Source organism: Myotis brandtii, unplaced genomic scaffold (assembly GCF_000412655.1).
Source record: "Myotis brandtii unplaced genomic scaffold, ASM41265v1 scaffold504, whole genome shotgun sequence".
Classification (NCBI taxonomy): domain Eukaryota; kingdom Metazoa; phylum Chordata; class Mammalia; order Chiroptera; family Vespertilionidae; genus Myotis; species Myotis brandtii.
Window position 1 is genome coordinate 4,440,795 of NW_005369217.1, and position 14,705 is coordinate 4,455,499.

Consider the following 14,705-nt stretch of genomic DNA (forward strand, 5'->3'; position numbering starts at 1 on the left):
GTATGGTTTCCTCTTTCCTCCTAGTTGTAGAACTTCCACTCAGCCAGCCTTCCTGTGGTTCTGGATGATGTCCGTTCTGTCTTTTAGTTGTATTTTTGAAGTGGTTGTTCGAGGCAGCAAACTCCGGCGTTAACCTATGCCTCCATCTTGGTTCCCAGAAGTTATGTTTTTAATGAAGGTTATGTTACCAAAAGAAGGCTAAATTATATTTAGCATATTCTAGCCCTGACTGGTTTGGCTCAGTGGATAGAGCGTCGGCCTTCGGACCAAAGGGTCCCGGGTTCAATTCCGGTCAAGGGCATGTACCTTGGTTGCGGGCACATCCCCAGTAGGGGGTGTGCAGGAGGCAGCTGATCGATGTTTCTCGCTCATCGATGTTTCTAACTCTCTATCCCTCTCCCTTCCTCTCTGTAAAAAATCAATAAAATATATTTTTAAAAAAATTATATTTAGCATATTCTATTTAATAAAGAATGATATGCTTTGTTTAGAAGATTTTATAGCAAGTTGTTAAAATAATAAATTTAGTCAAGAATTACTTAAAAAATTTTTTTTATAATTATCAATACAGCAGTAAGCACACACATACATATACATTCTGCTTCTTGCCAATTTTGCCTGACCATTTTAAGAATTAAATTAAACTAAAATAGAATTACTTAAGACAGTATTCAACAATATAACTGCTTTTCTTTTGCTATTGGTAAGAACTCTTGTCTTATACCCCCATAAGGAAGATAGCTTGATTTCATTCTACTTGTAAAATAATTTTTCTTCATGCTTTTCTTAAAAAAAAAAAAAAGATGCCTCTTGCTTAATCTGCTATAACAAAGAATACCACATAAAGGAAAAACATTATGATCACATAACTGTGGTTGATAATGTAGAACTATAAAATATGACTGTTTTAACTTATTAAAATGTCTGGGAAAACCACTGCTTTTGGGAAGTATGAATCTTCCCTTTACTTGCTGGTAATGCTGTTCAGTATTTTTATGTGTGAGCCAATAATTTTGGGTACATTTCTTTGGTCATTTGTTAGGAAATAGATATAAAATATGTACTTAAAGCACATTATAAATTTTTAAAGCCTTTTATTGATTTTTAGAGAGAGAGGAAGGGAGGGGGGAGAGAGAGAGAGAGAGCGCAAAGCATTGATGTGACAGAGAAACATTGATCTGTTGCCTCCCGCCTTGACCGGTGATTGAATATACAACCTAGGTATGTGCCCTGAATGGGAATCAAACTCACAACCTTTTGATGTATGGGAAGAAGCTCTAACCAACTGAGCCACCCAGCTAGGGCCAAATTATAAATATTTTTATATTTGATATCAATTTAACAGAGTTGCTTTTTCAGGTATGACTTAGTGCTCAGTATATGAACTTTCAACATAAAAGTATCCACAGTTTATCCTCATTTTTGCTTCTTAACTTTCATTCAACTTTTAACTCATCAAGCCCTGGATTTTGCCCTACCATTCTCCTGAAACTGCTCCTTCAAAGACCAAGAGTATCCTGGATTATTTTCAGTTCTTATTGTGCAAGCGGAATACATTTTTCTTTACCTTCCTAGGTTCTTTTGCCTGGTCTAATAATTATTAAATTGACTTGAGACAGATTAACAAGAGAAAATAACCAAATTTAATTACCTATCTACACAAGAGAGTTAGATATCCCACATATGTAAGAGATTCATAGATAGAAAGTAAAATGAGGTATATATGACATTCTGAGCTACAAATGAGATAAGGTGCCTTACAGTTTCCGAGGGGAGGAAGGTCATTCCCAGGATGAAAAGAGCAGATGTTGAGTAATTAGAAGTTGCCCTGCCCTAGGTTCTAAAAAGTTATTTTTGCTGGTAACTCTTACTCTTATTGTGGGCAAGGCCTCAATTTAAATTTTTTTAAAGGAAAGCTAAAGTTTCTCTTGAGCCCGTAGGACCTCCATTGCCTTCGGCTCAAAGTAATCCCCATGCAAAAGTAGCACTTCTTGGGGAGGTCTGTTCTGAACCCCTCCAGAATGTTGACTTCTGTTTTGGTTCTCTATAACCTTGTAAAATTCACCCAAAATTTAGTGATTTAAAATTATAAAGTTTATTACTATGATTCTGTGGGTTGACTGGATGGTTCTTCTGCTTTAAGTGATGTAGATTGGGGTGCTGGGAAGCCCAAAAGGTCCAAATGGCCATAAATTCATTGCTGGAAGTTGGTGTGGGCTGCTGGTTGAAAGCTGAGCTGGGGCTATATGTCAGAGGCCTTAGTTCTTCTTATGGGCTTCTTCATGTGGCTGCTTGGATTTATAGACCAGCAGTTGTGTTCTGAGAAAGAGCATTCCAAGAGGCAATAACCAGAAGCTGCCAATTTTCTTCAGGCCTGGATTCAGAAGTGTCAGGGCCTCACTTATCCCACATTCTATTGGTCAAAGTAGCCACAGGATTACTCTGGAATCTGAAGGCTAGCTCAGATTTAAGAGGCTAAGAAGTAAACTCTGTGAATGGAGAAACAGCTTCTGCAAATATGAAGGGAAGAATTTGATGGCAGCCATCTTTGTAACTATCTACCATAATCTCTGCAAAATTTGGCTTTGCTGACATCCCAATGTGATTATTTTTCTTGCTCTGTTTTGTGAGCTCTTCTTGCTCTATATCCACATTGTGACTTCCTCCTAAACTACCGAATTTTTCTGTGGATAAGATGCCCTTATGTATAAGATGCCCCCTCACTTTTCCAACCCAAAATTAAGAAATCAGTATTTTAAACATAAAGCAGAAATCATTTTTATTTAGTAATTACCACAGGAAATGTGTACATACCAGTATGTAAACATTATGCAGCATATCGCTTTATTCAGCATATCACTTTATTCAGCCTCTGTTGCATCACTGCTCTCTCCTTGATTGCTATTAGTTCCAGAATATCAATTTCTTCAACTTCTATTGTATCACTTCTATTGTATATGTGAGATCATCCTCATAAACGGGTGGCATTTCGTCAGCTAACTTTGTTCGCATTCTCATGGCCAACCCTTCTCTCCTCATGAAATTGAAGCACAATTTTGCCTTTCCTGTAAAATCAACAATGTTCATTTTGCTTGCAAGTATTTTTGCCTGACTTTGAATAAGCTTGATTGACACACATAAGCCACTCTGGCGCTGCTCCATAATCCAAGTCTTAAGCCTCTGCTCCAATTTTGTCTATTTTGCTGCTTATTCTCTTAAGGCCTTCTTTTTTGGTATCTTAAGGAATTGTTCTTCCTGTTTTCTCCACTGTCTGTTTATACACTCAGTGGGAGGAGGTCCAAATTGTCTCTCTGCAGCTCTATTTCCATGCTCTTTTGTATAGCTGATTACATTCAGTTAGAATTTTGCAGAGTAAGACAATCACTTACCGGTATTTAGTATCTTGTTATTTTTTGACATCTTTATGGACTCAGAATGCTCTGGTCCCTGTTGCATCTGTGCATTCTCCACCTCCACCTCCAATTATAGCATCAGCTGACGTCAGTAATAATAAGGCTTGTGATTGGAGGAAGCCGTTTGACAAGGTGTGGGCAGCTATGCACCTGCGGGACTCCCTCCTCGGCTGACATCTGTGTATAAGAAGCCCTTGATTTTCAGTATTAATGGTTTTAGAAAAAAGTAGCGTCTTATACACAGAAAAATACTGCACATCTCCAACCTAGAATTATTTCTCAAAATGCCTACTAAGTATCTTCTCTTAGACCAGCGGTTCTCAACCTGTGGGTCGCGACCCCTTTGGCGGTCGAACGACCCTTTCACAGGGGTCGCCTAAGACCATCCTGCATATCAGATATTTACATTATGATTCATAACAGTAGCAACATTACAGTTATGAGGTAGCAACGAAAATAATTTTATGGTTGGGTCACAACATGAGGAACTATATTTAAAGGGCCAGAAGGTTGAGAACCACTGTAACATCTCACTATTTACATTTTTTAAACAGGGTTCATTATATTTCCTTTTATACGTACTCATTATTTACTTTTTCTGGTAAATGGCAACATTATCTTTCCACCCAGTTAGTTTCTAAAACCAGAAAATTGGATTTGCTTATTTTTACACACCTGCCTCGGCTTCCCTATCTGATCTGTCATAAAGTCTATTTAATTCTGTCTCCATTAGGGGTATTAGACTTATTGGGGTGATCACTTTATAAGATATATAAATGTCTAATCACTATATTATAAATCTGAAACTAATATAATATTGTATGTCAACTGTAATTGAAAAATTGAAAAACAATCTGTTTCCTTAACAGCTTTCATAACCTTTTCCATCTTCAGTGCTTCAGTTTTAGGCTTCATCATCTCTCACTCAAAAATATGTTTTTCAGTATTTATAGTTAACTTTCTGCCTTTACTCTTGTACCACTCCAATGAACTCTATATTACTTCCAGGGTAATAATCTTAAAATGCTAATTTGATTGCTGTTTATCTAAGTAGTAACTTTCACTAGTTTCTCATTGCTTCTGGAATAGTTAGTACATACTTTCCCAGGTTTATCTCTTACTATATCTGCTCTTCTCATTTTTATACATCTTTCCAGTTTCTAATATCTACATCCTGCCCCTCACTAACACAGTGGATTACATGTGACTATGGATATTTGTCTTTTAGATCAAAAGCCCACATGATTTGGGTGGGTCATGAAAACTTTTGTTTCAAAGCTCTCAATCAGTTTACATGTGAATTCTATTAACACTAGTCACATATTTGAAACCTGATGCATTAGTACTTTTAGGGGGACCAGATTTTTAAAATGTATGTACAGATAGCATATACCGAGTGCAAAATTCAAATGATTCAAAAAGTGATTTGGTAAAAATGGAATCCTTGTCACATCTTCCTCTAGCCCAGGGGTGGGCAAACTTTTTGATTCGAGGGCCACAATGGGTTCTTAAACTGGACCGGAGGGCCGGAACAAAAGCATGGATGGAGTGTTTGTGTGAACTAATATAAATTCAAAGTAAACATCATTACATAAAAGGGTACGGTCTTTTTTTTTTTTAGTTTTATTCATTTCAAACGGGTCGGATCCGGCCCGCGGGCCGTAGTTTGCCCACGGCTGCTCTAGCCTCTTACTGTTTATTAGTTTTTGCATATACCTTCAGAATAGTCTATACATATATATGCATATGATTACATCTGTGTACATATAAAATATGTAAATATCTGTAATTACATAAAAGAGCAGTTTGACAATGTCCTGCACTTTTTATTTCTCTGTGTATGTTATGAATTGTTTTATATCAGTGCAGGTAAAGCTGTTTCATTCTTCTTAATGATAGCTAGGAATTTTATCATTCTCCTATTGATGAGCAGTTAGGGTATTTCCAGTGTTTTGCAATTACAAACAATGTGATATATGTCCTTGTGAATGTATCGTTTGTATATGTTTGAGTATATTTGTAAAGCAGCAATTTTCAACCTTTTTTATCTCATGGCATGCATGAAGTAATTACTAAAATTCTGCGGCACACACACAAATATATTTTTTTGCCAATCTGACAAAAATAGGTATAATTTTGATTAATTCACATCAGATGGCTATTATTGTGTTGGCTGTTGTCATTTTTTTTTTGGACAATCTAGGGGAAAAAAAGGTCAGTTATTAAATGTAAAAATTTTTGTAGCATACTGGTTGAAAATCACACCTGTAAGGGAAATTTCTAGAAGTGGAATTTTTGGACAATGTTTCCCATTAAAATTTTAATAGATGTTGCCAATTGTCTTTTGTAAATATCTTAAGTTATTATGTTATGCATTTCAGAATATTTTCTATTGTAGGCAAATTACTTTCACAAAATTATTAAAGTGGCTTTTAAAAAAGATTAATTGAAGTGAACCAACCAAGTTAGAGGTTCAATTGGAATTATTTTCCTTAGAATTTCATTAATTTTTAAAAATATTTTTATTGATTTCAGAGAGAAAGGGAGAGGGAGAGAGAGATAGAAACATCAATGATGAGAGAGAATCATTGATCGGCTGCCTCCTGCACATCCCCTACGGGGGATCGAGCCCACAATGTGGGCATGTGCCCTAACTGGGAATAGAAACGGCAACCTCCTGGTGCATGGATCCATGCTCAACCACTGAGTCACACAAACCGGGCTTCATTAATTTTTTTTAATCTTTATTGTTGAAAGTATTATAGATGTCCCCCCTTTTATCCCATTGACCCCTTCTAGCCCACTCCTGCCCCTTCCCCAAGCCTTCACCACACTATTGTCTGTGTCCATGGGTTATGTATATACACATACAAGTTCTTTGGTTAATCTCTTCCCATCCATTCACCCATCCCGGCCTTCCCTCCGAGATTTGACATTTAAGTATGGTTTTATTATTTCCTTTCTTCATCCTTCTAGTTTATACATAGAGTTGGAAGATACTAAATAGATTACTAAATAGTTTTTATTTCTATCATAGAGCTAGTGATAGTCTATTACTCTTCTTTACATGTTCATTTTCCCCATTAGACTGAACAACTTGAGAGTTTGGAAAAGGCCACAAATATCTGTTGAGTAATGAATGAATTCCTTACATATGAATGTCTATGAAAGGTAGAGGACTTATTTCTCCATCTTTTACATTTCTCTTAGTTGGCAATTTCCTCCCCCCCCCCTACTATTAACCCTATTTCACAGATCAAGCTGACTCTTTTTATTCTCTATCTCTGCCCTCATTCTAGATCAGAATTCTCCCACCAATATGTTTCATCATCTTTTACCTTGCTAACAGTGCTTGTGCTGTGTGGACTTGATCTTCTCATTAGAAATGATCCTGTTCTATTCCTTTTATACCAAAATCAATTCATTTGAGGATTCCTAATGAACTCATTTCAATTCTTGTGTCTTCTACCATGGCAACCATTAATAGTGGCAAGGAACAAGGAGAGTTCCTTTTTTTTGCTATTTACAATCCAACAATGGATGATACGTCCAAACATCCGGAAGGGTGATACCAAAAGTATTTTATCATGGAATCTCTCCTGCATTAGGGACAAGAATGGTCTTTGGCTTACCATTCTTTGTCATACTGACTCTTAGGTGGGGATAACAATGTGAGAAGGTTCCAGAGGAAAGAGCATATCAGTCAATGTTGCTAGAGCTAAGTGAATGAGGGGGAGAGCGATAAAGCAAGGACTAGATGGTGCAGATTTTATAGTCCTTGTTAATGAGTTTAGATTTTATACTAACTGCAATAGGAAAACATTGATTCTTATTGTTGGTAAATTAATGGGAGATATCTTGTTTCTGGCTTAGCCACTTGGATTTCAGTTATATCATTCTTTCCATGATAAAGTATTTTTCCATGTACAAACAATGAACTTTAGGAATAAAATTATTTTCCTTAGGGTTTTATATATATGCCACTGTACATAAAATTTATAAGAGTTTTTATTTTTTTAAATTGAGAGAACTAGAATATTAATATACAGACACTAGCCATGATTTGTTAAGAGAGTAGTTTGTTCATGGACGAACATTATTAATTCTCCCTCCCTCCCTAATATGTTTAGAGATGATGTAACACTACTTAGACAAGAGGTCCAAGACCTACAGGCTTCACTTAAGGTAAGAATATAAATTATTATGTTAGTTTATTTTCAGTGTTTCAGATAGTAAATCTTTTAAAATTTGCTAATTAAAAATCTTTTTTTTTCCCTTTTAGGAAGAAAAATGGTACTCAGAAGAATTAAAGAAAGAATTAGAAAAATTTCAAGGGCTGCAGCAGCAAGTAATTGTTTTTAAATGCTTGAAGTGTGTTTATTAGTTGATTATTGTCATTGTTGAAAATTAAGCATAGCACATTTTTTATAAGCAAGTGGTTTGATATAAACAATTTACTAATTTGTTTCCTGTGTTTGATAGCCTACAGTGTATACCTTTTGTAATTCTAATGAATGCAAACAAGTGTATGGGAATCTAAGAGGTAACTTCTTAAAGTTGCGCCATTAAAAATCAGTTACCTGTGGATTTTTTTTAATATTAGGCTACATTATTGTATTCTAACAATGTACCAAAATGGTTTAAAAATGTAGGTTCAAACAGCAGTGAAACTCTTCAAAGCATTTGTGATTGTGACAAGTTGGAAATGACTAAAATGTCTTTTGGTAGGGAAAGAACTGTTATTAACTGTTATAGTGAAAGTTGTTTGAAAACGTGGGAGAACTTGTATTACTGTTAGGTTTCAAAAAACAGAATAAAATATATATATGTGTGCATATACATAAACACATGTAAATATTATATGACTTTACATAAAAATAATATATAGAAAAACAAGAAAATCACTGTGTTATCAAAAGTAGTTATCTCTGAGTGAGATTTTTTTGTTATCTAGATTCTTCATAGTTTAGTATATTTTCTAAGTAAATATCTTAACCAATTATGATTTTACAAAAATTATATTGACTTTTAAAGTAAAATTACATAAATTGCATAAAGAATTGTGGAATAATGAATTTTGTCAAATCCATATATAGTTTTCATTTATTTTTGTTGTTTTTTTTAATCCTCACCCGAGGATATTTTTCCATTGATTTTTAGAGAGAGTGGAAAAGAGAGGGAAAGATAGAAATATCGATGTGAGAGAGATACTGGTACATCGATTGGTTGCCTCCTGCATGCCCCCTAACCAAGCCAAGGCCTGGGCTGGGGAGGAGCCTGCAACCAAGGTACGTGCCCTTGACCAGAATTGAACCCAGGACCCTTTGGTCCGCAGACTGACGCTCTATCCACTGAGCAAACCAGTGAGGGCTATAGTTTTCACTTGTAAGAATAAAATGAATACCCTTCAATAGTAGTTCTAATGTTTTATAAAGTAAGTAGGAGCCCAGTGCATGAATTCGTGCACCTTGAAAGGAACTGTGGGCCGCGAGGTTGCAGTGGGCACAGAGGCGGGTCTCGGCCCATCCTCCGCACCCTCGCCCGGCCCCTCCCATAGCGGCCCCGGGTCCTCTCTCTGCCCGCAGCCCCGCTTCTGCTGCCACTGCTCCCACTCGCTGACGGTGCTGGCCCCACTCGCACCCGCTAATGGAGCAGTTGGGGCCAGTGCCAGCAGCGGGTGCGAGCGGGGCCGGTGCTGTCAGTGGGTGTGAGCAGCTGCCCGATCGCCCCTCAGGAGCAGGGGAAGATGAAGAAACCCTTAGGGGCGATCAGGGCCGGCAGCTGCCACTTTCACCGGCTGACCGCGCCAAGCGATCAGGGCTGGCACTGGGCCCCGGCAGCGGGTGCGAGCGGTGGCTCCAGGGCCAGCAGCAGGTGTGAGTGGGGCCAGCACCAGCAGCAGGTGCGAGTGCTGAGAGCAAAGAATTTTCAGTAACCACCAGAGGCTCATCCTGATGACAGTGACCGGTGTCCCGCCTTAGTTTGGCACCCTCACTCACCTCCACCATCCCGCTGCGGCCTGAGGCCCACCTTGTTCCACACTCTGCCACCTGCTGCCCACGCCCACCATGTTCTGCATGCGCCCCCTGGTGGTCAGCACACGTCATAGCGACCAGTTGTTCGGTTGTTCTACCGTTTGGTTGTTTTGCATATTAGCCTTTTATTATATAGGATTGGTGATCCCTTTGAACATTATCTTAGCATATTGTGACTCTCAGTCTTTTTGCCTTTTAGTTTTTTTCACCCAAAATTGTCATTTGGGCTAGAAAAGACAAAAACAAATAAGTGAACAACACAATATCAGTCTTTTTACTATTCAGCCTCTATAACTGAGATTGTATTAAAGAGGTATTTTTATAATCTAAAATATTTATAGATTACTCATCTGTTACATGGATGCTATTAAGACCTAATCAAACATGGGCTGAATTATCTTAGAGAGGAAGTTGTTAATTACATTTGAGAAGACTATTTTACATTTAATAAATAAATTCTCTACAGTGCAAGGTGTAAATTGACCTGTTAGGGGATTTACTTTTGTGGGGAAATGTATTTGAAATATTGATGATTCTTAGCAATCATAATGTCCAAATCAATGGATGGAAAAAGAATCAGATATACTATGAGATACTTTATTAAACAAACTCTATCATATGTGTATAATTCTTTAGACTATGACAATAATAACAAGGAAGTATATTATTTTGTTCCTAATGCATGTGATAAATTAAACCTTATGGAATATGTTCTTTATTTCTGCTTTTAAAAACGATTTATGATCTTGAATTAAAAATTTATGCTTTTAAAGCCAAATTTTTTAGTAATGATAGTTCCATGGCATATTTATCTAATGTAAATTTTCAAATATTATAGTATTGAATCTTGCCTGCTGAATTACTTGATTTACAATTGTATTATATTTATTTATTTATTGGAATAATTTATATTTATTACTGAATTTATGGAATTTAAGATGCAATCTATTGCAAGACACATACTACAGTAATTTCTTACAGGTCAACATAAAAACATTCTTAGAACCAGTGAGTGACAGTTAATTATTATGCCAGTGTGCCTAGTATTATTACCTTAGAGATCTGGAAGAATGTGAGCAGGTCAAAATTTAATTTTCATCAATATGTTCTTACTTTCCTGACTGAATGTGGCTTTCAGAGATTTTTTTTAAGCATTGGCAATTGTAACAGTATTATTTTCTTTTTAAATTAATTTGTTTATGTCTTTTTTTTTTCATTGAGGTGTCTAAACCTGATGGATTGGTGGCTGATTCATCAGCAGGTAACTTTACTTAAAGCAGATATTTTGTTTCTCTTTTTTCTCATCCTTCTTTTTTATTTTTTTATTTTTTCTTATGTCTGCTATATGAATTTTGTTTTGTGGTTATATTTTAATTGCTCTAAAATAGTGAGGATAATAGTAATAGACCTGTGAACTTTATAATTAAACAATTTAGTAAAAAATCTTAGTATTTTCTTAGTTCATTATATTCTGAAGTTACAAATTTCTGGAATATTACATCAATCAATATGGTTATTTAATAAAAAGTTAAATCTATTAATCAAAGAGTGATGTACTCTTTTTCTCTTAAAAGAAAATGATGAAACTAGCATCTTTGTAACTGACTATAACTGGAGGAGTGCTCAGTGAATAATCAAAATTATTTTTGAGGTTTTCTTCTGTATTTAATTTCCCTTTGAAATCTCTTTTCTTTATGAGAATGAAACATTAGCAATTGCCTGCATATTTTTAATCAATTATTTTACTGAAGATCTTGATTTTTTTCCTTAAACCATTTCTCATTTCATTTCACATTATTACAAATTTTATCAGAGAAGCAGAATATATTCCTTTTTAGTCAGTTGACAGATATAGAAAAATAACTATGAAATATGAAATCAAAATAATTTTTAAGCAAGTATTTGTAGATTATTTGGGTGTGATGCTAAATAGTTCTTTCATTTATTTTACATATTTATAAACTATGACTTGTGTCTTAAATGAGACAGATATGCTTAATTCTTAAAATATGAAGATACTGGTAATTGGTAATAGACATGTTAATTGTCTTTACTGCAATGATTATGATATAAGTAATTAAAATTTAGCAACTGTAATTAACATTATATGTGAGTAAATACTATACTTTTCTGTAGAACTTCACTCTTTGGAACAACAATTAGAAGAAGCTCAAACAGAAAATTTTAATATTAAACAAATGAAAGACTTATTTGAACAGAAAGCAGCACAACTTGCCACTGAAATTGCAGGTAAATTGATTAAGAATTTTTTAACTAACACATCAGTTTCATTTCCTTTTGTCATAATACATCCTAGAAATAAACATTGTATTTTAGTGATAAAGTATTTATTATGACTATGGTGGTGATTATTGGAATTTAATAACAGAATTACTATATAAATTATTTTGTTTGTCATCCCACCTACTTCCTTCAGAGGACTTATTTTCTCTATAAAATTCTTCTTGAATTTTAGAGAAGATGAATTTTCTTTTGGGGTATCTTAAAGGTTAACAAATAACATTTTGAAGATGTTAAATAACAGTATAAATTTAACCTATGGTTATACTATCAGTTACATATATTATTATTTTTTTAACTACATGCTTTAAGGTTAACTATTATATGTGATTAAATATACACTAAAATTCTATTTAGTAGAGTACTTATATATGCAAAAACTTTTTATTATTTTAAGTTTGTTATTTAATGTAATCAGCAGTATACTTTTATTACATATTTATGGTTATCTAAGGACAGTGGATTTAAATTAAGTAATATATAGATACTACAGGAATTTATAAAACTGTTCTTCCTTAGAATTAATGTCATGAAACTAATATATATATATTTAACTGTCTTTAATTAGATATAAAGTCAAAATACGATGAAGAAAGGAGTCTTCGAGAAGCTGCTGAACAAAAAGCGTCACATCTGACAGAAGAATTAAACAAAGAGGGAACTATAATTCAAGACCTAAAGACTGAACTGGTAATTTACAAACCATTTATTAGAGTGTACCTTTATAATCTTCTAAATTCAAATGAAATACCTGTTCTGATGAAAAATATTTAAAAGTAGCTTGAGTACGGTAAAATGGAGGAAATAAAAAAATTCCCGATAGTTCTTCTACCTCTTTCCTATATTCTAGATATGATTTTTTAAATCAAAATGGAATTTTATGATACATAATTTATTACCTTTAACATTTTTGTTGTTTCTATCATCTTTTTTGTATTTTCCATATCTGCATATCTCTGATCCTGACCTTCCCTTGCTCTTTAGTTTTATCCACCTACTTTTAGGACATTTCTAGTTGCATTTCTAGCTTTCATTTCAAATTCAATAAATATATATAGCCCATGGACACAGATAGTAGTGTGGTGAAGGCCTAGAGTGGGGATGGAACGGGGTGGAGGGGGCCAATGGGAGAAAATTGAGAACATCTGTAATACTCTCAACAATAAAGATAAATAAAAAAAATTCAATAAGTATAACATCAAGTCCTCATATTCCTCCTAACTATATTTCTGTCTTTGGTATTGTACATCTTCACCACTCTTCCTTAGGCTTAACAACCTTGGATCTGTTCTTGACTCCTTTCTGTTCTTTATTTAGCACTCAGTAACTATGTGAATGAATGAATCAACTATATTCAGTCTGTAACAAATCCTAATTATGCTTACATCTGCTCCTTCATTTTTATAAGATAGAAAATGAAGGAATGTAAACATTTGTCAAGTGATTGTTATCAATGAGTGTAGTTTGTAAAGGCAAAGAAAGCAAATAAAGAAATGCAGATAATTGTGAATTTGGTATTTTGCACCTTGAGTGGTAATGCTATTAAAGAAGAGAAGAGGCTTGCTGTGGGGAAGAAATCAGTGTTTAATGTTTGGAGTTCAGTAATTGATATTGAAGATTGTTTTCATTTTGATTTCTTTGTAGTAGAACCATTGAAAATGTTTATAATTTTAGTTTTTCACTGTAATTTTTAATTAACATGTGTTGTTGCTTCGCAGCTTCAAAGACCTGGTATAGAAGATGTTGCTGTGCTAAAGAAAGAACTGGTCCAAGTTCAGACACTAATGGATAACATGACCTTGGAACGTGAGAGAGAATCTGAAAAACTCAAAGATGAGTGCAAAAAATTACAAGCAGATTATGCTAACTCAGAGGTAATGAAGTTCAGTGTACTTAAATGTGATTGACATTAACTTGTTTATACTGTTAAAAGAAGCCAGGATTTGAGATTTTTCTGAGTGACCTATCAAAACAGTATTTCATTTCTTTAATTTTCTCTGAGTAATATTGGTATATAGTCAATATGGTCCGAGAGTCACTATTTTGTCTCTGCTTTATTTAGCTAGGCATTTGGAGAAGAATGTTTGCATAAAAGTGTAATGTGCAATTTAATAAATGATATATATTGTGTAGAGATGATATTTAAAGTTAAATTTGCTCCTGGCTAGTCAGTAAGTGGTAATTGAGTTTATTTCAATTAGGTAGGGGTAAAGAAGCATTTCTGAGAAGTAATATACAACTCTTGCTAGATGGTGTAGAGGTTCATATTTCTTCATAAGTCAGCCATTCCATTGAGTTGACATTCATTTCCATGTAATTTACATGCACTGGGTCCAGTTCTCAGGAATTAATCCTCTTTTCCTCATGAGATATTCAAAGGCTGTTCATATTTACTCTGAGTTTTTTCTCTTCCAGGATAAACATTCTCAGTTCCTTCTATCATTTCTTAAACATGACATGACCTTGGCCTGTAAATCCCTTATATAATTATGTTAGCATGTGATAAGCTCTAGGATATATAACAAATGTATTTGTGTAAAAGTACCAGCCTTTAAGCCTTTTGCTATATTATAAGAGATACTAGGGGCCCGGTGCACAAAAATTTGTGCACTCGGGGGGCAGGGGGAGGGGTTCCCCCAGCCCGGCCTGTGCCCTCTCGCAGTCTGGGACCCCTCGGGAGATAACGACCTGCTGGCTTAGGCCTGCTCCCGGGTGGCAGAGGGCAGGCCCAATCCCTAGGTGCAGCCCCTGGTCAGGCTCAGAGCAGGGCCGATTGGGAAGTTGGGGCGCCGCCCCATCATGCACAGAGGGCGGATCGGGAGGTTGCAATGCCACCCTCAGTCACGCTCAGGGTAGGGCCGATTGGGGCACCACCCCCTGTCACACTACTCACAGGGTCCATGGGGAGGTTGCGGTGCCACCCCCTGTCACGCACAGAGCAGGGCCCATCAGGGGG

At 35.4% G+C, this 14,705-nt stretch overlaps 1 protein-coding gene across 1 annotated transcript in view; it reads left to right on the forward strand.

The window, feature by feature from the left end:
* Positions 1–14,705, forward strand: part of EEA1 (early endosome antigen 1) — a 133,958-nt gene that overhangs the window by 16,622 nt on the left and 102,631 nt on the right. The window contains exons 5-10 of the mRNA XM_014548335.1: positions 7,544–7,598; positions 7,696–7,761; positions 10,670–10,709; positions 11,585–11,698; positions 12,318–12,439; positions 13,468–13,623. Of these exons, the coding sequence (XP_014403821.1) occupies positions 7,544–7,598; positions 7,696–7,761; positions 10,670–10,709; positions 11,585–11,698; positions 12,318–12,439; positions 13,468–13,623 (553 nt within the window). The remainder of the gene's footprint in view (positions 1–7,543; positions 7,599–7,695; positions 7,762–10,669; positions 10,710–11,584; positions 11,699–12,317; positions 12,440–13,467; positions 13,624–14,705) is intronic.